Source organism: Salmo trutta, chromosome 2, assembly GCF_901001165.1.
Source record: "Salmo trutta chromosome 2, fSalTru1.1, whole genome shotgun sequence".
Taxonomy (NCBI): domain Eukaryota; kingdom Metazoa; phylum Chordata; class Actinopteri; order Salmoniformes; family Salmonidae; genus Salmo; species Salmo trutta.
The window spans coordinates 16,663,197-16,690,816 of record NC_042958.1 but is presented as its reverse complement, the minus strand read 5'-3'; the positions used below and the strand labels follow the sequence as shown (position 1 = coordinate 16,690,816).

Below are 27,620 nucleotides of genomic sequence, written 5' to 3'. Positions count from 1 at the left end.
GAGGAGAGATGGAGAGAGAGCAGAGGAGAGATGGGAAGAGAGCATAGGGAAAGATGGAGAGAGATCAGAGGGAGAGAAGGAGAGAGAGCAGAGGGAGAGGAGAGATGGGAAGAGAAGGAGAGATGGGGAGAAGTGTGTATGTTATAACTTTCCTAAATTTCTCTCTTCACTTTAAAACAAGAAACACCCATTAAAATGGGGTCATTATTTGGGTATTAATTAAATTGACTACATTTTAATGAACAGAATTTAGGCACAAATACAAACAGATGCAAATTTCGTTAGCGGTGATGAGCAACAGAAAATCATCCATTATTTATTAGTCCCGTCAGTCATGTTTTTGCATTTTTCATCAGAACAAATATTCCCATTTGAACAGAACAGAGCAGCACAAGGCCAATTTGGGGCAGAATCAACACATTTCTTCATCAAATATATGCTCTGTGTTTCTCCAACAGTCACTCAGAGCTGTATGAACAAACAGGCCTGTCCAAAGTCTAACAGTAGGAATGGAGGGGTAACAGGAGCAGGATGGTCAGTGTGTGTGTGCTCACATACATTATACATGGGCAGAGAGGCCCTGTCTGTTCATACAACAGACTGAATCTCAGTCATCATCATCTTGTCTTTCCAGTGCATCTTCCATCGTCACCCAGAGTATCTTAAGCAAAGAAACCTTGCTCAGTTAAAGGGTCCCTCAGAGACCTTTTGTGTGTGTGTATTTCTGAATGTCTGTCCGTGTTTGTGTGTGTGCATGTGTAAATGTCAATTTTTCTATAGACACTGTGTATTGAAGTCCATTCACTGTGACCTTGAGTGTTACCAAAAGCTCACTTTACAAGTAAAGCCGTGTTGTGTGTGTTCCCGTGACTGGATGTGACGGTATCATCTAGTGTGGACGTCAGTCATCTCCATCTGCAGTTTGACAGCCTTTGCCTCCCCGACTTCCACGCCACACTTAGGACATGTCAGGTAGGCGTCGGCGATGGAGTGACTCTTGACGCAGTAGTAACAGAACACATGACCACAACCTACCATGTGAGGCATGGTAGGCCACTCCCCACACAGACCACACTCCTTCCACACTGCTGAGCCCTCTCTCACCCCCTCCTCCCCTCCCTTACCCACTCCTAGGGGGTAGAGCAGTGAATACATGGTTGTCTTGATCTTCCTCATGTTGACTAGAGGGAGGAGGAAGATGAGGAACTCAGCGAAGCCGTGCCACAGCAGCTCCCTATTCATGTACTGGAAGGCTGCATCCCGGACTGCCTGGGGCTTAGTGAACACCGCACGGATACCCAGGATCCTTTCTGTCAGAGACGGGTGGCGCCCCTTCCTCAGGAACACCAGGAAGTTGATCACGTTGGCTACCTGGGGAAATATTAGCGGCATGAGTAACAGCTATCCCAGGGTTTCCCAAACTCGGTCCTCAGGACCCCAAGGCATGCACATTTTGGTTTTTGCCCTAGCACTACACAGCTGATTCAAATAATCAACAAATCATAAAGCTTTGATCATTTGAATCAGCTGTGTAGTGCTAGGGCAAAAACCAAAATGTGCATGCCTTGGGGTCCCGAGGACAAAGTATGGAAAACGCTGAGCTAGCCAATCAAAACTCAGAACTTTACTTTATGACCCTACCTGGGTAAGGCCGGTGATCAGAGAAAGAACTCGACGCAGTCCCAGACGCAGACCTCCATTGGCAGGGGGACTGCCGCCCAGCCCCAACCCCAGGGAGAGGAGCAAGCTGTGGGATCGCTCTGTCAGCCAGCGGGGGCCGACTGTCAGCAGGGCCAGGCCCAGCCTCTGTCTCCTGCTCAGGGCCCTGTAGCGCTGGGATAGTGACAGAGTGTTGTGGTAACGGAGGTTCATCATAGACTGGCCCACCGTAGCACTGTTGGGGTAGACTGTGAACCTCCAGAGAAGGAGCTGGAGCAGGGCCTTGAGTTCAGGCTCCACGGGAGTGAGCAGGCCTGGGCGGAAGTGTTGGAAACACTGGGAGAACTGGTTCCACACCAGCTGGTCCAGAGCTGAGTCCAGCTCAAAGGCATCCAGCTGGTTGATCCTCAAGACAGGAGTCTGAGGGTCTGGACCTGAACCTCCCTCTGGTGGGGGATGGGCTCCTCCGGTAGAAGCTGGAAAAGAAGAGGAAGATGAGAATCAAAAATTGTACTTGTAGGCTACATCACATACATACAGTATGCAATGCAAGGATTTATCAAAGGTGCTTCACAGTAACATAGGCCTAATCCCCAACGAAACTTTTGGCAAGAATAAACTGTCTTGGAAGGACGAAACCTTGAGAGGGACCAGATGTAAAGGGATACTTTGGCAATGAAGCCCTTTATGTACTCCCTCTGAGTCAGATGAACTCGTGGACACAATTTGAATGTCTCTGCGTCCAGAATGAAGGAAGTTAGAGGTAGTTTCGCGAGCCAATGCAAAGTGCAATCTTAGTGTAATGATGAAGTCTACAGGAACAGCTGGCATTCTAGCTGTCATATAGACGTCCAGTCTTTGCGCTAACGCTAGCCAGCAACTTCCTTCAAACTGCACACAAGAGACATAAAAATGGTATTCCCGATTTTCCAAGCTGCCTTGAAACAGCTTGGAAAATTCCAGAAAATGATGTCATGGCTTTAGAAGCTTCTGATAGGCTAATTGACATAATTTGAGTCAATTGGAGGTGTACCTATAGGGATGAGGTCAGAGACCTGGCCGGATGGTGCCAGAATAACAACCTATCCCTCAACATAACCAAGACTAAGGAGATGATTGTAGCCTATAGGAAAAGGAGGACCGAGCACGCCCCCATCCTCATCAACGGGGCTGTAGTGGAGCAGGTTGAGAGCTTCAAGTTCCTTGGTGTCCACATCACCAACAAACTATCATGGTCCAAACACACCAAGACCGTCGTGAAGAGGGCACAACAAAGCCTATTCCCCCTCAGGAAACGAAAAAGATTTGGCATGGGTCCTGAGATCCTCAAAAGGTTCTACAGCTGCAACATCGAGAGCATCCTGACTGGTTGCATCACTGTCTGGTACGGCAATTGCTCGCCCTCCGACAGCAAGGCACTACAGAGGGTAGTGCGTACGCCCCAGTACATCACTGGGGCTAAGCTGCCTGCCATCGAGGACCTCTACACCAGGCAGTGTCAGAGGAAGGCCCTAAAAATTGTCAAAGACCCCAGCCACCCCAGTCATAGACTGTTCTCTCTACTACCGCATGGCAAGCGGTACTGGAGTGCCAGGTCTAGGACAAAAAGGCTTCAACAGTTTTTACCCGTCAAGCCATAAGACTCCTGAACAGGTAATCAAATGGCTACCCGGACTATTTGCACTGTGTGCCCCCCCAACCCCTCTTTTACACTGCTGCTACTCTCTGTTATCATATATGCATAGTCACTTTAACTACCGTAATTTACGGACTATTAAGCAAACCTGAATATAAGCCGCACCCACTGAATTAAAAAAAAAGTATTATTTTGAACTTAAATAAGCCGCACATGTCTATAAGCTGCAGGTGCCTACCGGTACATTGAAACAAATGAACTTTACACAGGCTTTAACGAAACACGGTTTGTAACAAAAAATACAAAAATTAGCAGTAAGCTTTAGTTGTCTTTTTGCACTGAGTCAATTCCTCACGCTGCTGTTTCCAACGTCTTATCATCGACTCATTAAGACCAAGCTCCCGTGCAGCAGCTCTATTTCCTTTTCCAACAGCCAGATCAATCGCCTTCAACTTGAAAGCTGCATCATATGCATTTCTCCGTGTCATTGCCATGATGAGGGTGACAAAATGACTACAGTAATCAGAATGATGGGAAGTTTGAGAGGCTCGATTTAATCTTAACAGTAAACTAAAAAGTTGTTTGACCTTAACCCGTTCGGCAATTTCATTGGTCTAATGAAAGCTTCATGCCGCCAAAAAACTGAGCACGTCACAGAATGTGTTTTTTTGGAGAAAAAAATTTGAAAGTGGGAAAAATCCATATATTAGCCGCGTCATTGTTTAAGCCGCGAGGTTCAAAGCCTGGGAAAAAAGTTGCGGCTTATAGTCCGGAATTTACGGTATACATTCATGTACATACTACCTTAATTGGCATGACCACACATTGGCTAACCGGGCTATCTGAATTGTGTCCCGCCACCCACCACCCGCCAACCCCTCTTTTACGCTACTGCTACTCTCTGTTTATCATATATGCATAGTCACTTTAACCATATCTACATGTACATACTACCTCAAATCAGCCCGACTAACCGGTGTCTGTATGTAGCCTCGCTACTGTATATAGCCTCGCTACTGTTATTTTTCACTGTTGTTTTTATTTCTTTACTTACCTATTGTTCACCTAATACCTTTTTTGCACTATTGGTTAGAGCCTGTAAGTAAGCATTTCACTGTAAGGTCTACACCTGTTGTATTTGGCGCACGTGACAAATAAACTTTGATTTGATTACCTGTGGGTGTATTTCAAGGCCTACCTTCAAACTCAGTGCCTCTTTGCTTGACATCATGGGAAAATGAAAAATCAGCCAAGACCTCAGAAAAAAAGATTGTAGACCTCCACAAGTCTGGTTCATCCTTGGAAGCAATTTCCAAACGCCTGAAGGTATCACGTTCATCTGTACAAACAATAGTACGCAAGTATAAACACCTTGGGACCACGCAGCCGTCATACTGCTCATATTTCTGTCTCCTAGAAATAAACGTACTTTGGTGCGAAAAGTGCAGATCAATCCCAAAACAACAGCAAAGGACCTTGTGAAGATGCTGGAGGAAACAGGTACAAAAGTATCTATATCCACAGTAAAACGAGTCCTATAATCGACATAACCTGAAAGGATGAAGCCACTGCTCCAAAACCGCCATAAAAAAGCCAGACTACGGTTTGGAACTGCACATGGGGACAAAGATCACACTTTTTGGAGAAATGTCCTCTGGTCTGATGAAACAAAAATAGAACTGTTTGGCCATAATTACCATTGTTATGTTTGGAGGAAAAAGGGGGATGCTTGCAAGCCGAAGAACACCATCCCAACCGTGAAGCACGGGGGTGGCAGCATCATGTTGTGGGGGTGCTTTGCTGCAGGAGGGACTGGTGCACTTCACAAAATAGATGGCATCATGAGGGAGGAAAATGATGTGGATATATTGAAGCAACATCTCAAGACATCAGTCAGGAAGTTAAAGCTTGGTCGCAAATGGGTCTTTCAAATGGACAATGACCCCAAGCATACTTCCAAATTGTGGCAAAATGGCTTAAGGACAACAAAGTCAAGGTATTGGAGTGGACATCACAAAGCCCTGACCTCAATCCTATAGAAAATTTGTGGGCAGAACTGTAAAAGCGTGTGCAAGCAAGGAGACCTAAAAACCTGACTCAGTTACACCAGCTCTGTCAGGAGGAATGGGCCAAAATTCACCCAACTTATTGTGGGAAGCTTGTGGAAGGCTACCTGAAACGTGTTAAACAATTTAAAGGCAATGCTACCAAATACTAATTGAGTGTATGTAAACTTCTGACCCACTGGGAATGTGATGAAAGAAATAAAAGCTGAAATAAAATCATTCTCTCTATTATTCTGACATTTCACATTCTTAAAAAAAAAGTGGGGATCCTAACTGACCTAAGACAGAGAAGTTTTACTGGGATTAAATGTCAGGAATTGTGAAAAACTGAGTTTAAATGTATTTGGCTAAGGTGTATGTAAACTTCCGACTTCACAACATTTTGTTTGTTTTTTAAGTAACTCTCATGCTAGAAAAGGTTGGAGACAACTGTACATACATAGATATATACACTACAGTTCAAAAGTTTGGGGTCACTTAGAAAGGTCCTTGTTTTTGAAAGAAAATCACATTTTTTGTCCATTAAAAGAACATCAAATTGATCAGAAATACAGTGTAGACATTGTTAATGTTGTAAATGACTATTGTAGCTGGAAACTGCAGATTTTTTATGGAATATCTACATAGGCGTAGGGGCCCATTATCAGCAACCATCACTCCTGTGTTCCAATGGTACATTGTGTTAGCTGATCCAAGTTTATCATTTTAAAAAGCTACCGTAATTCCGGACTATAAGACGCAACTTTTTTCCCAGGCTTTGAACCTCGCGGCTTAAACAATGACGCGGCTAAAATATGGATTTTTCCCACTTTCAAATTTTTTTTCTTCCAAAAAACACATTCTGTGACGTGCTCAGTTTTTTGGCGGCATGAAGCTTTCATTAGACCAATGAAATTGCCGAACGGGTTAAGGTCAAACAGTGACGAGAGTGACAATGAAAACGATCCAATATCGGATGAAGCAATTCTGAGGCTATTCAACTCTGACACCGAAGGAGATGACTTCAGTGGTTTCAGTGCACAGGAGGAGGAAGATAGTGACCAATTACTTTCTTGGTAGGCTACTGTTTACTGCTAATTATTATTTTTTTGTTACAAGCCGTGTTTCGTTAAAGCCTATTTATTTTTGTTACAAGCCGTGTTTCGTTAAAGCCTGTGTAAAGTTCATTTGTTTCAATGTACCAGTAGGCACCTGCGGCTTATAGACATGTGTGGCTTATTTATGTTCAAAATAATATATATTTTTTAATTCAGTGGGTGCGGCTTATATTCAGGTGCGCTCAATAGTCCGGAAATTACGGTAATTGATCATTAGAAAACCCTTTTGCAATTATGTTAGGCCATCTGAAAACTGTTGTTCTGATTAAAGAAGCAATAAAACTGCCCTTCTTTAGACTAGTTGAGTATTTGGAGCATCAGCATTTGTGGGTTCGATTACAGGCTCAAAATGGCTAGAAACAAAGGCCTTTCTTCTGAAACTCATCAGTCTATTCTTGTTATGAGAAATTAAGGCTATTCCATGTGAGAAACTGGCAAGAAACTGAAGATCTGGTACAACACTGTGCACTACTCCCTTCACAGAACAGTGCAACCTGTCTCTAACCAGAATAGGAGTGGGAGGCCCCGGTGCACAACTGAGCAAGAGGACAAGTATATTAGAGTGTCTAGTTTGAGAAACAGACGCCTCACATGTCCTCAACTGGCAGCTTCATTAAATAGTACACGCAAAACACCAGTCTGAAAGTCAACAGTGAAGAGGATACTCCGGGATGCTGGCCTTCTAGGCAGAGTTGCAAAGAAAAAGCCATATCTCAGACTGGCCAATAAAAAGAAAAGATTAAGATGGGCAAAAGAACACAGACACTGGACAGAGGAAATTTCTAAGGAAATTTGCATGCCTCAGCTCGAGTCGCAACAAAATCATTGCACATTGCAGATAACGTTTGGAATGACAATTTCATGTGTACAACATGTAAAGACCTACATCACTATACTGACAGCGTTTCAGCTTCTAAAAGGACGTATTTGGGTGTTTTTGGAGCCTTTGCTCATGTTTTTTCAAAGCCCCTTTACTGCCACAACGAGGAAAACAAGTGAAATTGCTATTTTTTTTGTCTAGACCCTTCTATAACATGCCATTTACATAAAAAATGTAGATTTGGTTGTAAAAAAGTTAAATTGTCCTTTAAGATGAGAAGTCCATCCTATTATGCATTTTTAAAGTGGATCTGAAATCACTTTTCACATGTAAAACCCATCCTAAATGTGGCCTTTGAGCGTTGCAATGCGGAGGCACATGGGGTCTTAAGATGCACATGGACACACACACACACACACACACACACACACACACACGGTCTTAGCCGAGATAGGGGTGTGCGGAAGAATCACATCAACAGGGATTAGCCTAATGGCGCAGTCTTGGCTACACCGTAACCATCTGCCAATATGGAACTACTTCACTCCCCGGTGGACTCTATATGAAATCCCACCACTGTGACGTCTGGATGACTCCTCACTGAGTGTCTGTGTGAGTCCATGTTTGTATCCCCCCCCCCCACCCATATGAAATGGTTTAGAAATGAAAGGCTGAAGGAGAGAAAAAGAGAGAGAGAGAGAGACACCTTTCTGCTGTGGTGAACAGGATTTGTTACGTGGCTTTAAGAGATTTCAGCTCTGGAATGGAAATATGGCAGCTTCGACTGAAGGGGACAGTTGTGACACTTAGACTGAGTTACATTCTAATAGCTGCACTGTGGTGCTAAGAAATTATTTTGGTCCATAAGAACATCTTCCATTCATGATGTTTCAATAGACTTCAGATGATACAGTACCACCCAGTTACATTTAGAAATGAATGAAATTGGTGACATTTTAAAGGTAATAAGTCATTCAAGTTTAATTTAATTCATGACACTATTTACGAGTGCGGCATACAATGTCTATTATACGAATTTAGAATTTAGAATTAAATTTATAAAGTAGCCTAAAACTTACAAGAAAATAAGTAGGTCAATATCAAATAATTACATAAAGATTCTAATATATATAACCTAATTTGTTATGTCACATCATTTAGGTGACATAGTTAAGCATAATTGGTCCTTGGTAAATAATAATGCATTTAATTTGTATAGTGCTTTTCATTAGAATTATATCAAAGCTCTACTGAGAAACAAATGAAGTAGTAGCCTCACGTTTGTATGCACTGCCTCAGTGTGGGCGTATGCGCATGCCTGCATGTGTGTGTGTGTCAATCAGGTAGGCAGGCAGGGGCATACGTAGATAATCCACCGGTCCACAGCGCCATATAGCCACACAGTGCCAAGTGTGAGAAATAGCCCCCTCTCTCCATCCCTTCCTCCTTCCCTCCCTCTCGGGAGAATCCCCTGGCTTGGCACTCCCTTCAACGCTGTTATTGAGCAGTTGACAAGTTATGAATGAAAATGTTTTATTTGGGAACACAGTATTGACAGCCGGCTATCAATAGTACTGTGGCTATTGTCAGGGGCCTGTCAATATTAATGTAATTATGATGTAAGAGGATGAGAGAGATGTTAGAGTCAGGCCACTGTAACGTCTTCTAGACACACACACACACACACACACACACATCAATAGCAGGATTACTATTGACAGCAACCCTCAGACTCTCAGCTATATGCCAAATACATAACAGCCCCACACTTCAGTCAATACTCTCTGCCTATAAAAATGAAGTAGTGAAATTTACAGGGCTTTCACCACAGAACTGGAAATCTATGGCTCTTATGTAATGGTCAGAAGTCACCGATCAATGGGCAGTGGTTAGGCTTATTGTAAATAAAGGACATACACTTACAGAGGCACGAAAGAGCAAACACACACACACAAAGATTATGTTCAAGCATTGAACAGGAGCCATCGACTTCATAATGGATCAACACAGGGAGAATGCCCTCTCCTGGAGCTGGTGAGTGAGTAGAGTGAGAGTGAGAGTGAGAGAGGACTGACTGACTGAGCGTGGGTTATTGCCTAAAGTTATCTACTATAGGCCTAGTTCTGAAATCAATACAAAACAAGTAAAAAGCTAGAAGCCTACACATTTCATGGGGTAAATGTAATGATTTTTAAATTCTATATTTACGATTGCTTCAAACAGCATTTTGGGAATATTTAGAGATTTAGGGAAGTCTGAGGCCAAATGAATCATTACTAGGACAATGTCAATACACAACATATGGATATACTGCCACAACAACAACACTAGCACAAAGGGTTTATATGGAGGAAAAACCACTACTGCGCCATGAGAAATAATAGGATAAAAACACGAGCGCTCCGTGGCATCCAAGCTGTAGTCTGCTGCTCAAATCAGGGCTTATGACAACTGGCGCAAAGTGACGAATGAGTGACAGATAAGATTGCGGCATATCAACTGTCACCCCCACCCCTAGGCATCATCCTGTCGGCTACGATCTACTGATGGAAAAAGGGATAGGAAATAAAAGAACAGAAGAAAAAAAAACGAGTGAAAACAGATAAGCACAAACTGCTCAACGACAACACCCTGACCTTGAGTGTGTCTGGCTGTCACAACTGGACAGGACAGAACATTCCTGAAGCGAACATTGCAGCTCAGCTCGAAGCAAGGCTATAAGGAATCAAGGGAATTTGGGAGGGTGGCTAGACTGTTATCTTGACCTTGGGTTTAGACATAGTGCCAGGAATGGTACCTTTAGGACAAGAGATAGAGGGAACGGGGTGGGTGTCTATATCCCCAAAGGACAGGACACATAATAGTGATATTATCCCTATCTTTTTCTGATCACTGAGGCATAATTATATACATGCCTCCTTCAGATATAAAATGTCTAATATATGTATGCCTGGCTTTGTATATAAGCAATTTATTATGCATCAAACTCCTGGCTTAGACGCTCGTACACAAATACCAAGGCAGTTAGCTTTGCTTGTTAGCCTACATTCTCTGAACTAAAATATAAACTGTTACAATTGGCTCTCCTACTGTGTGGAAAATGCCTTTGGCTCTCACCCTATATTTCTCCTCTCATGTAAATGAATTTGTGTAAAAGGTCTGGAGAATGTAACCTTCCATTCTAAGCACTCAAACCTCTTTTATTCCTCTCTTTATTGCTCTTCTCTCTCTGGCCAGAGTGCTAGGCCTACTAATGTTTTCTCAATGAAAATGAATGAGAATGTCAGTTTTGGAACTTTTAAAAAGTGATGTCATGGCCATTACAGGTATGCTAAGATTAGCCATGCGGTAAGAGGAATAATTGTTATGAGTCTGTTTCATAAAAAATGGATGTGTGTAAATGCAGAGAGTGGTCCTAGACCCTGGCTCCCTCTCTCTCTTGGTGTGCGTGTGTGTTGCACTCAAATGCTTTATCAGGACTCCCCTACTCACCTAAGACTAGGGTTGCAAACTGACTAGGGTTGGAACTTTCAATACATTTCCTGGATTTCCAGAAATCCTGGTTGGAGGATCCCAGATATCCTGCTTATTCCCTCCTGATTCCGGGAAACCTCTAACTCAGATTTTGGGAAAACCAGGGAATTTATTGAAAGTTGAATGAATTTTGTAACCCTCTACCTAACACCATAGAGAGCCAGAGGGCAAGGGGGGCCTAGTTAATGCCTGAAAAAATATATCACTTCTGCCTGACACAAAGATTTGTGCTCTGCTTAATCTGGTTTGCTCAGAACGTAAATTATTTAGGAGAATTAATTGATTTTGTAAGTACGAAGGTGGAAGATACAAAGCTTGTATGAGTAATAAGTACAGCAGGGTTTGCAGGAAAACAACTTAAAAACTCATGAAACATTTAGGAGGTCAAAGAAGCGCATTGAATGGTGAAGCAAGAACAGTTAATGAATGAGACATGTTTTGTTGTGTCTGATGAAGTAATGCGCAACTGCTGTGGCCTAACCTCATGCAAATAAAATGTGTAGCATTAAGAATATTTGATAAACTAATGCATGACAGAAGACAAACGGTGATGTGCAAACTTTTGTTCTCATGTTTTATCAGTTGTACACAGCAATTAAAACGATTGAGCAAATGGAATGTTTAACGTGCTAGAGTGCCAGACAGACCCTGGCTTGTGAAGACCCAAGTAATGTTTTTTTTCTCTCTAAAGTGGACAAAGAATGCTGTTAAAAGATGTGCTCATGTCTGGAGCAGTCACTCATCACAGTAAAAACACTTCACAGAAACGTGCTGGCGTGATGAGTAGCCTAAACTCGTCTGAGGCCTGAAGGCTTGCGTTAGCTCCCCAAGCAAATGCCTAGGCTTTAGCTCAGCAGGCTAACAGAGTGTTGAGGCTTTTAGGCTAGACGAACCAAGTTCAAACACAGTCTGTCAGACGACTACCCCTGCCGGCATTTGAACTGTGGATTCATTACAAACATTCCTACTGAGCAACCCTTTTAGAGGACAGGGCCGGAGAGTAGAGAGCTTTTTCAAATGAGTGCAGCAGACAAAGCTGTGTCCATGTTAATGCCTGTTAGAGAAATCTATAGCTGACCTCTTGACCTCTAGCTGAGATCACACCCCAGTTTAACTTCACAGATTCCCTTAAAAACCCACTCAATATGCTAAGTGTTCTCTCTCTCATCCAGTGTAATCATCTGCTCTAGATTCTCTTGATAACAACACTCCTTCTTAGTTCTTAATTCGTAAAGTCTACACATATCAGCCATTTAACAAAAAACGCAAAGCTCCTCCATTTTGATAATAAGGCAAGAGCATTACGTGATAATCAGTCAGAGGATTAGGTTGGCACGAGGCAAAATGGCCAGCTACAGAGTAATTGTAAAAGAGAGATAGAATGAAAAAAAATGAATAGAATAGAGGACGATGATTGAAGGGAGAGGGATGGAGTGAGTGGCCTCTTGAAAATCAATAAAATCACCTACTGTACAGAAATAATGACATCTCTTTCTCTCTCTCTGCTTTTAGACTGGCCTGGAGTGAGTTAAGCTTAAGGCTGAAATGGCAGTATAGCCTATTTCAATAATCAAATGTATAGTACACTAATTAATACCGATGGGGATAATTCCTGTTATAATATAGCCTATATACAGTATTCACTATATATACACAGTACCAGTCAAAAGTCGGGACACACCTACTCATTCAAGGGTTTATCTTTATTTTTACTATTTTCTACATTGTAGAATAATAGTGATGATAACAAAACTATCAAATAACACATGGAATCATGTAGTAACCAAAAATATTTTATATTTCAAATTCTTCAAAGTAGCCACCCTTTACCTTGATGACAGCTTTGCACACTCTTGGCATTCTCTCAACCAGCTTCACCTGGAATGCTTTACAACAGTCTTGAAGGAGTTCCCACATATGCTGAGCACTTGTTGGCTGCTTTTCCTTCACACTGCGGTCCAACTCATCCCAAACCATCACAATTGGGTTGAGGTCAGGTGATTGTGGAGGCCAGGTCATCTGATGCAGCAATCCATCACTCTCCTTCTTGGTCAAAATGCCCTTACACAGCCTGGAGGTGTGTTTTGGGTCAATGTCCTACTGAAAAAGAAATGATAGTCCCACTAAGCGCAAACCAGATGGGATGGCATATCGCTGCAAAATGCTGTGGTATCCATGCTGGTTAAGTGTGCCTTGAATTCTAAATAAATCACTGACAGTGTCACCAGCAAAGCACCCCCACACCATCACACCTCCTCCTCCATGCTTCACGGTGGGAACCACACATGCGGAGATCATCTGTTCACCTACTTTGCATCTCACAAAGACAAGGCGGTTGGAACCAAAAATCCCAAATTTGGACTCATCAGACCAGAGGACAGATTCCAACCGGTCTAATGTCCATTGCTCGTGTTTCTTTGCCCAAGCAAGTCTCTTCTTATTATTGGTGTCCTTCAGTAGTGGTTTCTTTGCAGCAATTCGACCATGAAGGCCTGATTCACACAGTCTCCTCTGAACAGTTGAAGTTGAGATGTGTCTGTTACTTGAACTCTGTGAAGCATTTATTTGGGCTGCAATTTCTGAGGCTGGTAACTCTAATGAACTTATCCTCTACAGCAGAGGTAACTTTGGGTCTTCCTTTCCTGTGGCAGTCCTCATGTGAGCCAGTTTCATCATAGCGCTTGATGGTTTTTGCAACTGCACTTGAAGAAACTTTCAAAGTTCTTGAAATTTCCAGATTGATTGACCTTCATGTCTTAAACTTATGATGGACTGTCGTTTTTTTTGCTTATTTGAGCTGTTCTAGCCATAATACTGTAGTATAAATTGAATCTATGATCGTATGCTATCCATTTGTTTTTTGTATGTGTGTGTCTTGACACTATATAAACGAGTCACCCTGCAGTGTTTGTGATTATACCCTGATGAAGACAGCTTGCCTGTCGAAACGTTGGACATAAACTTTTTGCATCTGAGCTCTTAGAGTGTATGGCTCTCCTTTATTTTCAAGCTTGCCATAATACTGACAATTAATAGGCACACCTGTTAATTGAAATGCTGGTTGAGAGAATGCCAAGCATGTGCAAAGATGTCATCAAGTCAAAGGGTGGCCACCTCATGAAGAATGTCGAATATAAAATAACACTTTTTTTGCTTACTACATGATTCCATGTTATTTCATAGTTTTGATGTCGTCACTATTATTCTGCAATGTAGAAGATAGTAGAAATAAAGAAAAACCCTGGAATGAGTAGGTGTGCCCAAACCTTCGACTGGTACTGTATATATATAATTTTTTGTAAATAAATTACAGTCGGTGGTTGGATTAATCCTGATATTCAAGTGGTGTTCTTATGATATTCAAGTAATAGGTATTAAGGTCACGATTAGGGGGAAAATTGATACAGTTACATATTGTTATTTTTTACGATATATCGTATGATATCTTTTTGACAATATCACAATATTATTTTGCCGCTAGTTGGCTATACCTGCACCAAAACTCCAGTATTTTTCCTTCATAGCGTGTTCTCCATCTTCTTTTTAAATAGGGAGCCAATTCGTTTTCAGCACTTTTATTTCCACGACTGATCAAAACTCGTTTTCTCATGGCTCTCTCTTGTCCCTCTACAGCAGAGCATATGGTGAACAATATGCTTTAAAAATCCAATCACAATACATATCCTATCGACACCTAAGTATCTTGATAATATCTGGATCTTGATGTCCCTAGCAATTCCCAGCCCTTGTCATGATACAACTGCAGCTTGCTGTCAAGGTGAAACACGTCATTGGAATTTCTAGCAAACAAATGTAACACGCGTTTGTATTAATTACGTCGATTGTTGCAGAACCTTTCCTCCGTTGCAAAACGTTTTGCAACAGAAACCGTTTACGCCAAAAGAGAGATGGTTTGCATCGAAACGAGAGTTTCTATTGGACAAATTTAGGTAGGTACCTCCCTTTTCCCATATTTGCTTCCGTTTGGTTCTTAAATGGTTCCCATTGCAAGACCTAATTTATACACACCATGGATGTAATCGTTAGTCCAAAGAGTAGCGTTTTGCAACGAAAACAATAGTTTATATTGGACAGATTCAGGTAGGTCCCCCGTTTCGTTCCTAGTGAATACACCCCAGCTTGACCGTCATACTGTCATTTTGATAGTGTGCAGTGGATAGTATTTCAAAGGCACACAGCTCATCGATACTGAACTGTACATAATGCAAATCAAAGCACATACATGTGAGTATACATTCCAACGAAGTAGCATATGCATTGCCCACCGTTTGCAATATGTCTCGCGCAAATATATCGATTGCCGTTTAAATGTAATTGGAATATGCAGCTAATATAACTTGGCAATGCATTGTATTTCATATGACAAAAAGGGGACCGATATTTACCCATTGCTTTGCTTGAAATCGACCGTTTGTCACCTAGACGTGAAAGCACTCTTCATTTCCGGGTTGTCAACGCTAACCACTCCTCTAAAAGCGAACGGGCCAATCGACAAATGAGTACCCAGCAGCAAGCAAGTTTAGCCAATTGCATTAGGTCGCTGATTTCTGAGGGTGCACACTGTCATATCTATTGGGTGAAATACCACAGTGTGCAATCACTGCAGCAATATTTGTGTGTCCTGTTGCCACAAGGAAAGGGCAACCAGTGAAGAACAAATACCATTTGTAAATACAACCGATATTTATGTTTATATTTCAACCCTTTTGTACTATTTGCACATCATAACAACACTGTATATAGACATACTATGACATTTGATATGTTTCACTAGCCAATAAAGCCCCTTTAATTGAAATTGAACAAACGTGTAATGCAACAGCGAGGTAAATATTAAAATCACGGCGGGTAACAACCGCATAAAGTCCACGAGGGAAGATACCTTGACTTAGCTCAATCGACGATGACGTTACAGTATCTCGATCAATCAACACTGCACATTTGCAGACGGAAAGCTGCTTGAGCCAATCGTATCCCTTCAAAGGGCGGTCTACTAGCTATTGCAAGCTCTTCTCGCACACGTCAAAACTGGAAACTGATGGTTGTAGTTACCGACCTAACAACCAACTTTTCTCCAATCACTTTTACTTTTTAACGATACACATGGAAAGTATAATATTTTTTTAAAAACCATGTCTATAAGCCAGTGTTGACAGTAGAGTTTTGTTTGTCATTATACAGCATAGTTATCGATACAACAGACCGAAACAAGAAGAGAGCAAGTCTCAGTGATGATAAACAAAGCATGATAGCTAGCAAGCTAACGTTAGATAACGAATACCTGTGAGGTCATTTGAGTAATGTTTTAGCAAGTTAACCAAAAAGACAGTTCAGTTTTTAGTGAGACGAACTAGCAAAATGGATTATAAGAGCAAAAAGTCCACTCTGTCCGGGGAAAAATCACAGGGGTCTGGTCACAAAAGTGACAAGCCACAGCAGAACAACTCGACGTCAAGAGTTGATGCTGATCATTGTGGTGGGATCATTCACTGTCCTGTTACCAAGAACATGAAACACCTCCTGGATGAGTTTAAGGGGCTGTATGAGGAGAGGTTGAGACGCCTAGAGTTTGACACAAGAGGGGGCACAAATGAGGACATTTTACAGGTAGGTGAACCTGGTGAAGTGTCACTTAATTCCACAGCAGGTCATTTTCTATCATCATGTCTTCATTATGGTCATAGCTAGATGGGATACCGTTTATGTCAAATTGACGTAAAAAAATGTCTTGCATTTTAGCTAACCCTAACAATTTTCTCACCTTAACCTAATTCCATAAATAACCTAAACCGTAACCCCACCCTCAGGCATGGTTGCTGCCAGTTTAAGACCGTGTGACCCACTCTCAACTGCTACAATATATGGTGTTATATCAATTCACAAAACATTCGAGCAAGCTGGCATCAAAGCCAGGTAGCCACTTGGACAAGGCCACTCAAGTTACTGTATTAACGTTAGCTCTCTGTCCTCTGCATATGCCTACTCCTTCTCTGTAACCAATTGTGACAAATAAAAAAGAACAAAACAATATCTACAGTCAGTGAGCACAATCATGATGATTATTGCTAGACAAATAACAGAGGGAAGCACAGAGCTGGTTTTATGAAGCCACAGCACTTGTAACAGGTGGTAAATTACATTAGTCGTCCATCTGAGCAGCTGAAACAGAGACGTGGACCGGCAGCCTTGTTTAAAAGCATTCTAATCGTCAGGGCTTGTCATGTGAGATCATTTAGACACAGCCTGTAAGTCAGGGGGCTGTACATCAAAGGAAATGTAACAAGGTTTCAAAGATGGACTTTGGTCAATTGGTCCAGTACTGGAGATATCTAACAAGGTTAGCCATAACCCAAGGATGACGTGGACAGTCACTCTTCAACCTCCTGCTCTCCAAATGTAAGCCTAGGCCGTATATGTGACTGACTAGGTTTCAACCTGGGTCATCTACGTGCTGCAAGACTGTGTTAGCTGCTGAGCTAAAGCCTATGCATCATGTGAGCGTGGTGACACTGATTTTGATGTCGCAGGCAGGGAAACCTCATCACAAAACCATGAGGCCATCTCACGTCCACTACACAGGCATAACATATTTATAACGTAGTCTATTTATAACAACATTGTAAGATACTTGAGAAGAATTAGATTGAGAGAATGACGTGAGGCTGAGACCTAGACCCAGGCCTGGCCTACATATAAACAGTAGTAAGTACACCAGCATCTCTCTAGAGTCTAGATTGTCTGTCAATTCAAGGGCTACTGTGCACCTTTAGAAAATACATTACTACCAACATAACACACAAAAGCAGTTGTTGACGTCAAGAGGTCTTCTTGTCTTCAACTTTTGTGTATGTTCTGTTGTTGAAAATGCCTTTTATGATGAAACATCATTCATGTATGAACAGTATGTTGCTATATTGGGAGTGCAATTTAAAACCATTCATAAACACACGCAATGCAACATGTCTGCTACTTATCTGTGCTTTACAAAGACACACAACATTGTGTCTAGGCTACTTATCTGTTGTTCACAGAGACACACAGCATCACATGTAGTTATCACATCTGTTATTCTGTTGTTGTTGTGTTTGTAGATGAAGGTCCGTATCCTCCAGTCCTATGTGAACGACTTGGGTGACCAGAACCAAGTGCTGGTCCAGACAGTGGAGGACCTGGAAACAGAGGCCAACAACAGAGTCTGCACCATAGAGGCCAAGCTACACACCTCTGATCAAATCATTCATGTAAGCCTCATGTCTATTTTCTTCCTTTGTGTTAGGCCTACGTTGCCCTCCCTCCATCCCTGCTTTGCTTTTGCATGCTTTTGCCTTCAGCTGGCTTGTGAGTGGCCGTGGGCTTGCCTTCCTATAGATTTCATATGTGAATGTAGTTTTACACAGCCCCATTGTTGGAATCTAATCATGGCAGAATGCTAGAGATATTCAAGGGCTAATCAACGACAACATAAAGAGCATGATCATTTAAGGCCCGTTCTCACAAAGTCTGTTATTTTCATCCAAATAATTTGGAAGAAAAAAATAAGTACGAGCACGTCTTGTTTATGACGCCGTTTAAACCAATTGCTCAATATTGTCCTGCCGCAATCCGTCAGTTATTTATTCAGGAACAGGTTTGATTTTTGCATATTTCTGCATGTGAAAATAAGCTGTTGACCAATAGAAGTTGTTATATGGGACATTGCCAGTGGCAGGCCGCACACTGCCACTGACAGGTCTGTGGGTTTGTTGTGTGAATTAATGAATACATTTCTCTCCGCCTGTTTTTTACATTTGCAATGCATCAGTGCAGCAATGTATCAATTTAGCCAATGAGCTCACACCAGAGCTACACGTCACTCTCGCCATTCAAACTTCCTCTCTAGTTCATTGCCAACGCTGTAGCCTTTTTTATAGCCATTCAGCAAGCAAGAGGATGGATTGATGCTTCTCTCCTCCAATAGGCCTAGGCCTATTAGTTTGTAAAAATTGCTCGAAATAAGTTTCAGTCTACATTGCTGTTCATTAGGGCTGCAGGTAACCTTAGCGGTTATGAGTGTTGGGCTGTTTACCATGAAATGAGCAGCAGCAGTACAGAACCATCACTAGACCAGCACATTAGATGGCACATTCCTCACTCGCTAGATGTGCAATTAAAGGGCCAGATGCACAATTAAAGGGGAATTACACTCAAATCTAAATGTATTAGTTTTCTTCCAGACCTAAAAAAAAAAGAGTATTCTGTTGTTATTTAAGCATTGGCATGGACTCAGAACATCCAATTTTGTTGTTTCTATGAACAGTTGTAATTTTGAGAGTGAAAAACGACATAATATATTTTGATTTGTTTAACACTTTTTTTCGCTACTACATGATTCCATATGTGTTATTTCATAGTTTTGATGTCTTTACTATTATTCTACAATGTAGAAAAGTGTAAAAATAAAGAAAAACCCTTGAATGAGTAGGTGTGTCCAAACTTTTGACTGGTAATGTATATTTACAGAAAACAGTGCGCTACTTTCTCTTCTACACTAAGGACCCACAGAAGAGAAGAATGAGCCTATTTGAAAGCTAGAAAAAAAGGAGTACAGTTGAAGTCGGAAGTTTACATACACCTAGGTTGGAGTCATTAAAACATGTTTTTCAACCACTCCACAAATGTCTTGTTAACAAACTATAGTTTGGGCAAGTCGGTTAGGACATCTAATTTGTGCATGACGCAAGTAATTGTTACAACAATTGTTTACAGACAGATTATTTCAGTTATATTCACTGTATCACAATTCCAGTGGGTCAGAAGTTTACATACACTAAGTTGACTGTGCCTTTAAACAGCTTGGAAAATTCCAGAAAATAATCTAATGGCTTTATAAGCTTCTGATAGGCTAATTGACATCATTTGAGTCAATTGGAGGTGTACCTGTGGATGTATTTCAAAGCTTACCTTCAAACTCAGTGCCTCTTTTCTTGACATCATGGGAAAATTAAAATAAATCAGCCAAGACCTCAGAAAAAAAATTGTAGACCTCCACAAGTCTGGTTCATCCTTGGGAGCAATTTCCAAATGCCTGAAGGTACCACGTTCATCTGTACAAACAATAGTACGCAAGCATAAACACCAAGGGACCACGCAGCCGTCATACCGCTCAGGAATGAGACGCATTCTATCTCCTAGAGATGAATGTACTTTGGTGCGAAAAGTGCAAATAAATCCCAGAACAACAGCAAAGGACCTTGTGAAGATGCTGGAGGAAACAGGTACAAAAGTATCTACATCCACAGTAAAATGAGTCCAATATTGATATAACCTGAAAGGCCGCTCAGCAAGGAAGAAGCCACTGCTCCAAAACCGCCATAAAAAAGCCAGACTATGGTTTGCAACTGCACATGGGGACAAAGAGTGTACTTTTTGGAGAAATGTCCTCTGGTCTGATGAAACAAAAATAGAACTGTTTGGCCATAATGACCATTGTTATGTTTGGAGGAAAAAGGGGGAGGCTTGCAAGCCGAAGAACTCCATCCCAACCGTGAAGCACGGGGGTGGCAGCATCATGTTGTGTGGCTGCTTTGCTGCAGGAGGGACTGGTGCACTTCACAAAATAGATGGCATCATGAGGCAGGAAAATGATGTGGATATATTGAAGCAACATCTCAAGACATCGTTCAGGAAGTTAAAGCTTGGTCGCAAATGGGTCTTCCATATGGACAATAACCCAAGCATACTTCTGAAGTTGTGGCAAAATGGCTTAAGGACAACAAAGTCAAGGTATTGGAGTGGCCATCACAAAGCCCTGACCTCAATCCTATAGAAAATTTGTGGGCAGAACTGAAAAAGCGTGTGTGAGCAAGGAGGCTTACAAACCTGACTCAGTTACACCAGCTCTGTCAGGAGGAATGGGCCAAAAACCACCCAACTTATTGTGGGAAGCTTGTGGAAGGCTACCTGAAATGTTTGACCCAAGTTAAACAATTTAAAGGCAATGCTACCAAATACTAATTGAGTGTATGTAAAATTTTGACCCCCTGGGAATGTGATGAAAGAAATAAAAGCTGAAATTAATAATTCTCTCTACTATTATTCTGAAAGTTCACATTCTTAAAATAGACCTAAGTCAGGGAATTTTTACTAGGATTAAATGTCAGGAATTGTGAAAAACTGAGTTTAAATGTATTTGGCTAAGGTGTATGTAAACTTCCCACTTCAACTGTATATCACAACATTTTATTTGTTTTTTTTAAGTAACTCTCATGCTAGAAAACGTTGGAGACCCCTCTATTAGGCTGTGTATTATAGGAGTGCTAAAGTGAATCTAAGCGACCACTTGTGCTGTAAACAACCATGAAACATTCCATCGGAGCTGACCCTTATCAGTAAGTGGTTGCACAGATTTAGATAAAGCACTCAAATTCAAATGTAGTGTCAACATAACCACCAATTGCTTTCCTAAAATTGGTCAACGGCTGATAATTAGGCTCTGGACAGGTTGCGTGCATGTTTTTCTATTTTCTAATGGTTGTCAATTTTAGATTCATATAGCCTATATCACAGCTGTCTCTATATCTCCCCCTTGAAACTTTACTTGTCAATTTATGATACAGTAGGCTATTAATTTAGCATTGTCCTATAATGTAGTCTCATTTTTGATATCCTACAGAAAGGATGTGAAGCTAAGGCAAGGTGTTTAATACATTTTTGGGAAAGGAGAAATGTGATTTTGTGTCTGAGTGAGATGTGCTGCAGGCCTCTTTAATTCATAATGGGTCCTTTTAGGTGGGTGGGTGTGCGTGTACGAGTTCGCTAATTCTCTATGTCCATTCAGAAAGTTGCCTAAAATAGGCCCAACCTGTCTGGACTTAATCTCTTTAATCAGATAGAAAGATAACTGTAGGTAGCAAGCATCCTGATGGTCAGCAGCATACTGTATGTGCGAGCAATGACAACGTGCCAGTTTTCCGTTTCCTCTCATTAAATGGGGTGCAACTAAATAAAACGTAGCCAAGCTCCTTTCATGATTCATCCTATAGGATGAATAGCCTATCCTAATATTTTCAGTAGCATATTATGTTTCCGGTAGTAGGCTATAGGATCTTTCTCTCATTACTGCATCCTCTCTAGGTCACTTTGAACAACATATTGCCACTGAGAATGACCGCAGCAGCGTTGGTGACGTTATGCACATGTATGTGCATCGGACTTGGTGTGTATGGTTTAGTGTGCCAAAATCTGAATCTGTATTTTTGGGGAATTCAGACGAAAAGATTGCAAAACAGTTGTTGAGAAAGGCCTTTATTCTTAACAAAACAGCCCAATAGAGAAATGTAACAATATAATTATGAGAGTATGAGGCTGAGATACATGTCTTTGTGACCATAGAAGCTTCATTCAAGGCCCCCAGACAGGCAGAGAATAATACCAAACTTTGAGCCTTCAGGTAAAAAGCTTCACAATACCATTCATAATAAGCAATAGTATCCTAATTATAATTCACAGGTTGAGAAGTTCAATATGCTTGCCTTTCTCCTGGTTAATCCATTTCCTTAAGACTCCAATAGGGCATTATTCTCTGTGATTTAATAGGTTATATAATATGCTTTAGCTATCAGATGTAAAAAGCTGAATACATGTGGTTTCTTCTCAAGGCTTTTTTGTTGTTGAATAGATTGTATAAACAAGATGGTCACCATAGTGACCTTATGGTATTGTATATGTTGTGGTGTTCTAGAATACCATACATTATCGTTCTGGTCTCCTGAGAGAGTTTTACATACACAACACTAATCACGTTATATTATTCTATCACACACATCACTTACCAAGCATTACAGGAAAGGTCAAGTGGTCAGACGGCGCCGTTTTTATAGAACTCTGAGGTCAGAGAGATGTAATTCTTTGTATCCGTTTTCCTTTTCAAATGTATAATTTTTTTCCTTTGTCCTTTTATCTCTAATTAGTGAAAATGTGATTTGCCCTTGTAGAAAATGAATCAAAGATATGTGGTTCCTTCTCAGGAATGATTGAAGGATCTTTTCAGAGAGCAGTAGGGCTAGCAGTGTGTTGTAAGACAGAGATCGTAACCTTCATAACCCCTGATCATGTGTGTGGGCCTAAATCCTTGATCCATTAAATATGAATACTATCTCTCATTATGTTTCTAGTGACCTCTGTTTAGCATGCACATAGCTGATCTATATGTTTTAGTTATTAATGAATAACCATATATTGAATGGTTCACTTCAGTGTATTTGTGTTGGTGCTGTTTCTTGAGGGGTAAACTAACTCCATTGACAATGACAGACTGTGTTTCCATAGATCTGTTGTTTTTGTTGTTGAGTTGTGAAGACATCTAGCCCTTCACTGATTGTCTAATAAATACAGAAACAATATGGATGAATATACACCTGTCTTAAGGGCTCTTGTACATCAAATCAAAATGTAATTGGCTGAATTCTCACCCCAAAATGCATGTTTTAGAATGATCCCAGACTAGTGTCCATCCAATAAGAAGTCCATCTTCTATCCCCTTGCCTTTGTCTGGCTATGGACTAGTACAGACTTCTGTTCTCTGTTTCAGGTCCATTTGTTCTGTCATCCCAGCATACTAACATACTATTTAGATCATTTTAATAAAGTGCTTATATTCCAGGAACGATACCAGTCCTTACTTAAAAGTGTATAGTTATACAACTTACAACAGCATGTGTAGTAACCTAACAATTACAATGCAGCAAATAATACAGCATTATTCACATTTATTCTGGTTTATTAGTCAGGTAACTAGATTTCGAGTCATTCGGCGAGGTATAAAGTTCTGTTGATGTTCTCTAGTCTCTGTAGAGTGGATCCGGTGGTCAATTAGATTGTCAGTAAGGAATGAACTGTGCCAAACAGAATATTACACACTTGTCCCCTGCCTGTTGGGTAGGCATCCCTCTACTGATGTCCATAATTGGAAATTAAACCGATTGCTGAGCATTTAGAGCTACTTATGTGCTAGTCTACAATGTAAACTATGCAATGAGCAGTGTAATATGAGAGGCAATGCCTGATTGAATGGTTGTAATATATTTTCTCATTTAAGTAGCAGTAATGTTGTGTTCTAATGGTTTTAACAGAGTTTTCTGTCCTGTGGTGTTTTTTAAATGAGCTGCTACACATCAATCCACTCTCTCCATACTTCAGTGAATTACTGAAGCAGCCTATTTTCTGTGCTCGAGTTTGTATTGCCTATTTGTAGAAGAAAGCATTAGCATATCATTATCATATGATCCGGTGGATGAAGTGTACTTCTTTATGTGGTTTTGTCAGGATCTGGAGCAGCAGAGGAGGGTTCTGGAGGAGAGTGTGTGTAGTCTGCGCTCTGAGAACCAGGACCTGAAGACTGACATGGACTCCCTCACAAACTTCATCCAACAAGCGAGACACCAACACACCTTGGTCGTAAGTCATAATATTCGTCTCTCTCTCTCCTAGCTGTCTTCTTCCCTGTTTGTCTCTCAATCTTTGTCCCTCCACCCTAACTCCCTCCATATAAACAAATAGTCTTATCAAAGCTAATTTTTCTCCCTAAGCATCGTGTGTGAATGTTAATTCCCTCTGCTTGGCTCTGGCCCTGGGGGCAGTAAAGGACAGTTCAGATCACTGAGGGATCAGGGGAGATCAGTAGAGATTGGAACAGATCATTAGGGATCAGTCGATCCCTCTTTGATCCGTTCATTCTGTCCACTGATCACTCCCACTTTCCCACCCCAGAATGACCATCCTAGTCCTATCCCATCCCATGCCTTTAGGGTAGCAGTTCCCCTTAGGCCTAAAACTAGAATCACCCCTAATCCTAACCTCAACAATTAGGGAGGAAAATACTAAACTGACCTTAGATGACTGTCTAGAGGCAAGTTTGTACTGCTCTTCTCCACCATTCTTAACCTATTCCTTTCCCATCTCCTCTTTCTGAGGAAAAGCATTTCTCCAGCTTGGGTCCTTGGATGACCGGAGAGAGGACACCCTATCCCAGAGGTTTTCTGTCTCTTCTGCATCTGTCAAACCCTGTGACAGCCATATGGCTTGTAGACATCAGCCATAGAAATGACTAACCTCTGTAGATTCCATAGGTGGAGGGAGGGAGGAAGAGAGAGAGCGAGGGAGAGAGTACACCCTATCCCAGAGGTTTTCTGTCTCTTCTGCATCTGTCAAACCCTGTGACAGCCATATGGCTTGTAGACATCAGCCATAGAAATTACTAACCTCTGTAGATTCCATAGGTGGAGGGAGGGAGAGAGGGAGAGAGGGAGAGAGGGAGAGAGGGAGAGAGAGAGAGAGAGAGAGAGAGAGAGAGAGAGAGAGAGAGAGAGAGAGAGAGAGAGAGAGAGAGAGAGAACAAAAGGGGTCATGGGGTTGCGATCGTTGATTATGCTAATACGGTTGTTAATGACTTTAGCTTTGAGTGATAATTGATCGGAATCATTAGCATATTAACTCTGGGATGGTCTGTAATGGATGGCCTCCCTGAACCCTGCAATAATGAACTAATTAGACTAATTAAAATCAATAGAGGTGCCAATAAAAGGTTAGGGCTCAGGGACCACTCTATATCTGTAAGGAGGAAAAAAGAGAGAGATGGGGATAGACAATTAACAAAGAAAGAGAGAGAGATTTGCTGACAAAGAAAGAGACAGAGGGGGTGAAATGGACACTGCAGTCAGAGAGAGAATGAACAAATGAACGAGCTACGCAGAGAGAGCGAGAGACAGAATGAACTAATGAGCGATAGCGAGAAAGACAGAGGGTTCCTAATGCTGATTGATGTGGTCTTGACGGTGGTTAGGTGAATAAATGGGTTGTAGCAGGCCAGGCAGCATTACTCTGGCTAGGGTTGGGGGGGACTAAGTGCTTTGTAAGGTCAACCATAAGGCCCAACTTACATATGTACTGGCCTGCCCTTATAAACCTCTGTTCATATATCAGGACGGGATGGACACAGAGAGCGTTCCCTTCTCACAGAGTAGAAGGGAAAACGCTAGCCCTGCGTTGAGCTATACTTCTCCACGGGAGATTTTACAAAAGGGATTCTAGAAACATTGCAGGAATTTGTTTGTTTCAGTGATAAGGCTACATTCAGTTGAGTGTATTCTGGAAATGGTTATGAACATGTAACAACCTATTGAAATGACTGATGAAAATGACTTTACCAAACTACAAATAGAACCATGTATTGGGTTTTTGTCTAGTTTTTTCTTACAGGACAAATACATCCAGGTTGTGTAAATAAGACTGGCTACTTCCTGCAATCATCATGTTTTATTTTTCAATCCCCTCTACATAATTTGATGATTCATGTTGGCCTCTCCTTTATTTTCTTCCATGCCACATTGATTCCACCTCTCCATCTTAAAACAAAGCCAAAGATGGGATGAGTGTGTAAAGAGAGGGCTATTTTCTTACAGGAGGGAGGAAGGGGAAAAAGATGAGGATTGAGAAGAGGAGGTATGAAGGAGGACAGAGTGGGGCAAGGAGAGGGTGGAGAAAGGGAAGGAGAGGGAGAAGATATGAAGGAGGACGGATTGGGGGAAGGAGAGGGTAGGGAGAGGGAGGAGGTATGAAGGAGGACAGATGGGGAAGGAGAGGGTGGAGAGAGGGAAGAGAGGTGGAGGACAGAGTGGGAAGAGAGGAGGAGGACAGAGTAGGGGAAGGAGAGAACACAGAGAGGAGAGAAGGAGGAGGATAGCGTGGAGGAAGGAGGGAACACAGAGAGAGGAGGATGGAAGGAGCAGCATTAGAGGACAAAGGTCTAGAAACGTCTGACCTGATTTGGGACTTAATTGCTTCTCTGACCTTGACTGGCCACTTTCAGCCTCAAACTCCTTTTCCCCCCTTGTTCTTTTCCTCCATTGTTTATTTTTTCCTATCTTGGAACTGTTGATATCCTTTCTCCCCCCTTCTCGACAGTATTGAATAGTTTCTTACTTCCCTTGGTTCTTTCCATTTATGACCACGACTCTGAAAGGAAACCCATCTAGCCCAGTGTCCTATCATTTATGACCACGACTCTGAAAGGAAACCCATCTAGCCCAGTGTCCTATCATTTATGACCACGACTCTGAAAGGAAACCCATCTAGCCCAGTGTCCTATCATTTATGACCACGACTCTGAAAGGAAACCCATCTAGCCCAGTGTCCTATCATTTATGACCACGACTCTGAAAGGAAACCCATCTAGCCCAGTTTCCTATCATTTATGACCACGACTCTGAAAGGAAACCCATCTAGCCCAGTATCCTATCATTTATGACCACGACTCTGAAAGGAAACCCATCTAGCCCAGTGTCCTATCATTTATGACCACGACTCTGAAAGGAAACCCATCTAGCCCAGTTTCCTATCATTTATGACCACGACTCTGAAAGGAAACCCATCTAGCCCAGTATCCTATCATTTATGACCACGACTCTGAAAGGAAACCCATCTAGCCCAGTGTCCTATCATTTATGACCACGACTCTGAAAGGAAACCCATCTAGCCCAGTATCCTATCATTTATGACCACGACTCTGAAAGGAAACCCATCTAGCCCAGTGTCCTATCATTTATGACCACGACTCTGAAAGGAAACCCATCTAGCCCAGTGTCCTATCATTTATGACCACGACTCTGAAAGGAAACCCATCTAGCCCAGTGTCCTATCATTTATGACCACGACTCTGAAAGGAAACCCATCTAGCCCAGTGTCCTATCATTTATGACCACGACTCTGAAAGGAAACCCATCTAGCCCAGTGTCCTATCATTTATGACCACG

The 27,620-nt window shown here is 41.7% G+C and overlaps 2 protein-coding genes across 2 annotated transcripts in view; one reads left to right on the top strand and one right to left on the bottom strand.

Moving 5' to 3' along the window:
- Positions 1-207: 207 nt before the first annotated feature.
- pex2 (peroxisomal biogenesis factor 2) lies at positions 208-15,309 on the bottom strand. The gene is made up of 3 exons (XM_029696906.1): positions 15,219-15,309; positions 1,642-2,135; positions 208-1,371 (listed from the first exon to the last, which is right to left on the bottom strand). The coding sequence occupies exons 1-3, from the start codon at positions 15,220-15,222 to the stop codon at positions 886-888; spliced, it is 984 nt and encodes a 327-aa protein (XP_029552766.1). The 5' UTR covers positions 15,223-15,309; the 3' UTR covers positions 208-885.
- A 380-nt stretch (positions 15,310-15,689) lies between these two features.
- LOC115148849 (golgin subfamily A member 6-like protein 22) overlaps positions 15,690-27,620 on the top strand; it is a 122,584-nt gene continuing 110,653 nt past the window's right edge. Inside the window, exons 1-3 of the mRNA XM_029691132.1 lie at positions 15,690-16,440; positions 17,925-18,074; positions 24,136-24,267. Of these exons, the coding sequence (XP_029546992.1) occupies positions 16,192-16,440; positions 17,925-18,074; positions 24,136-24,267 (531 nt within the window). The 5' untranslated portion in view covers positions 15,690-16,191. The remainder of the gene's footprint in view (positions 16,441-17,924; positions 18,075-24,135; positions 24,268-27,620) is intronic.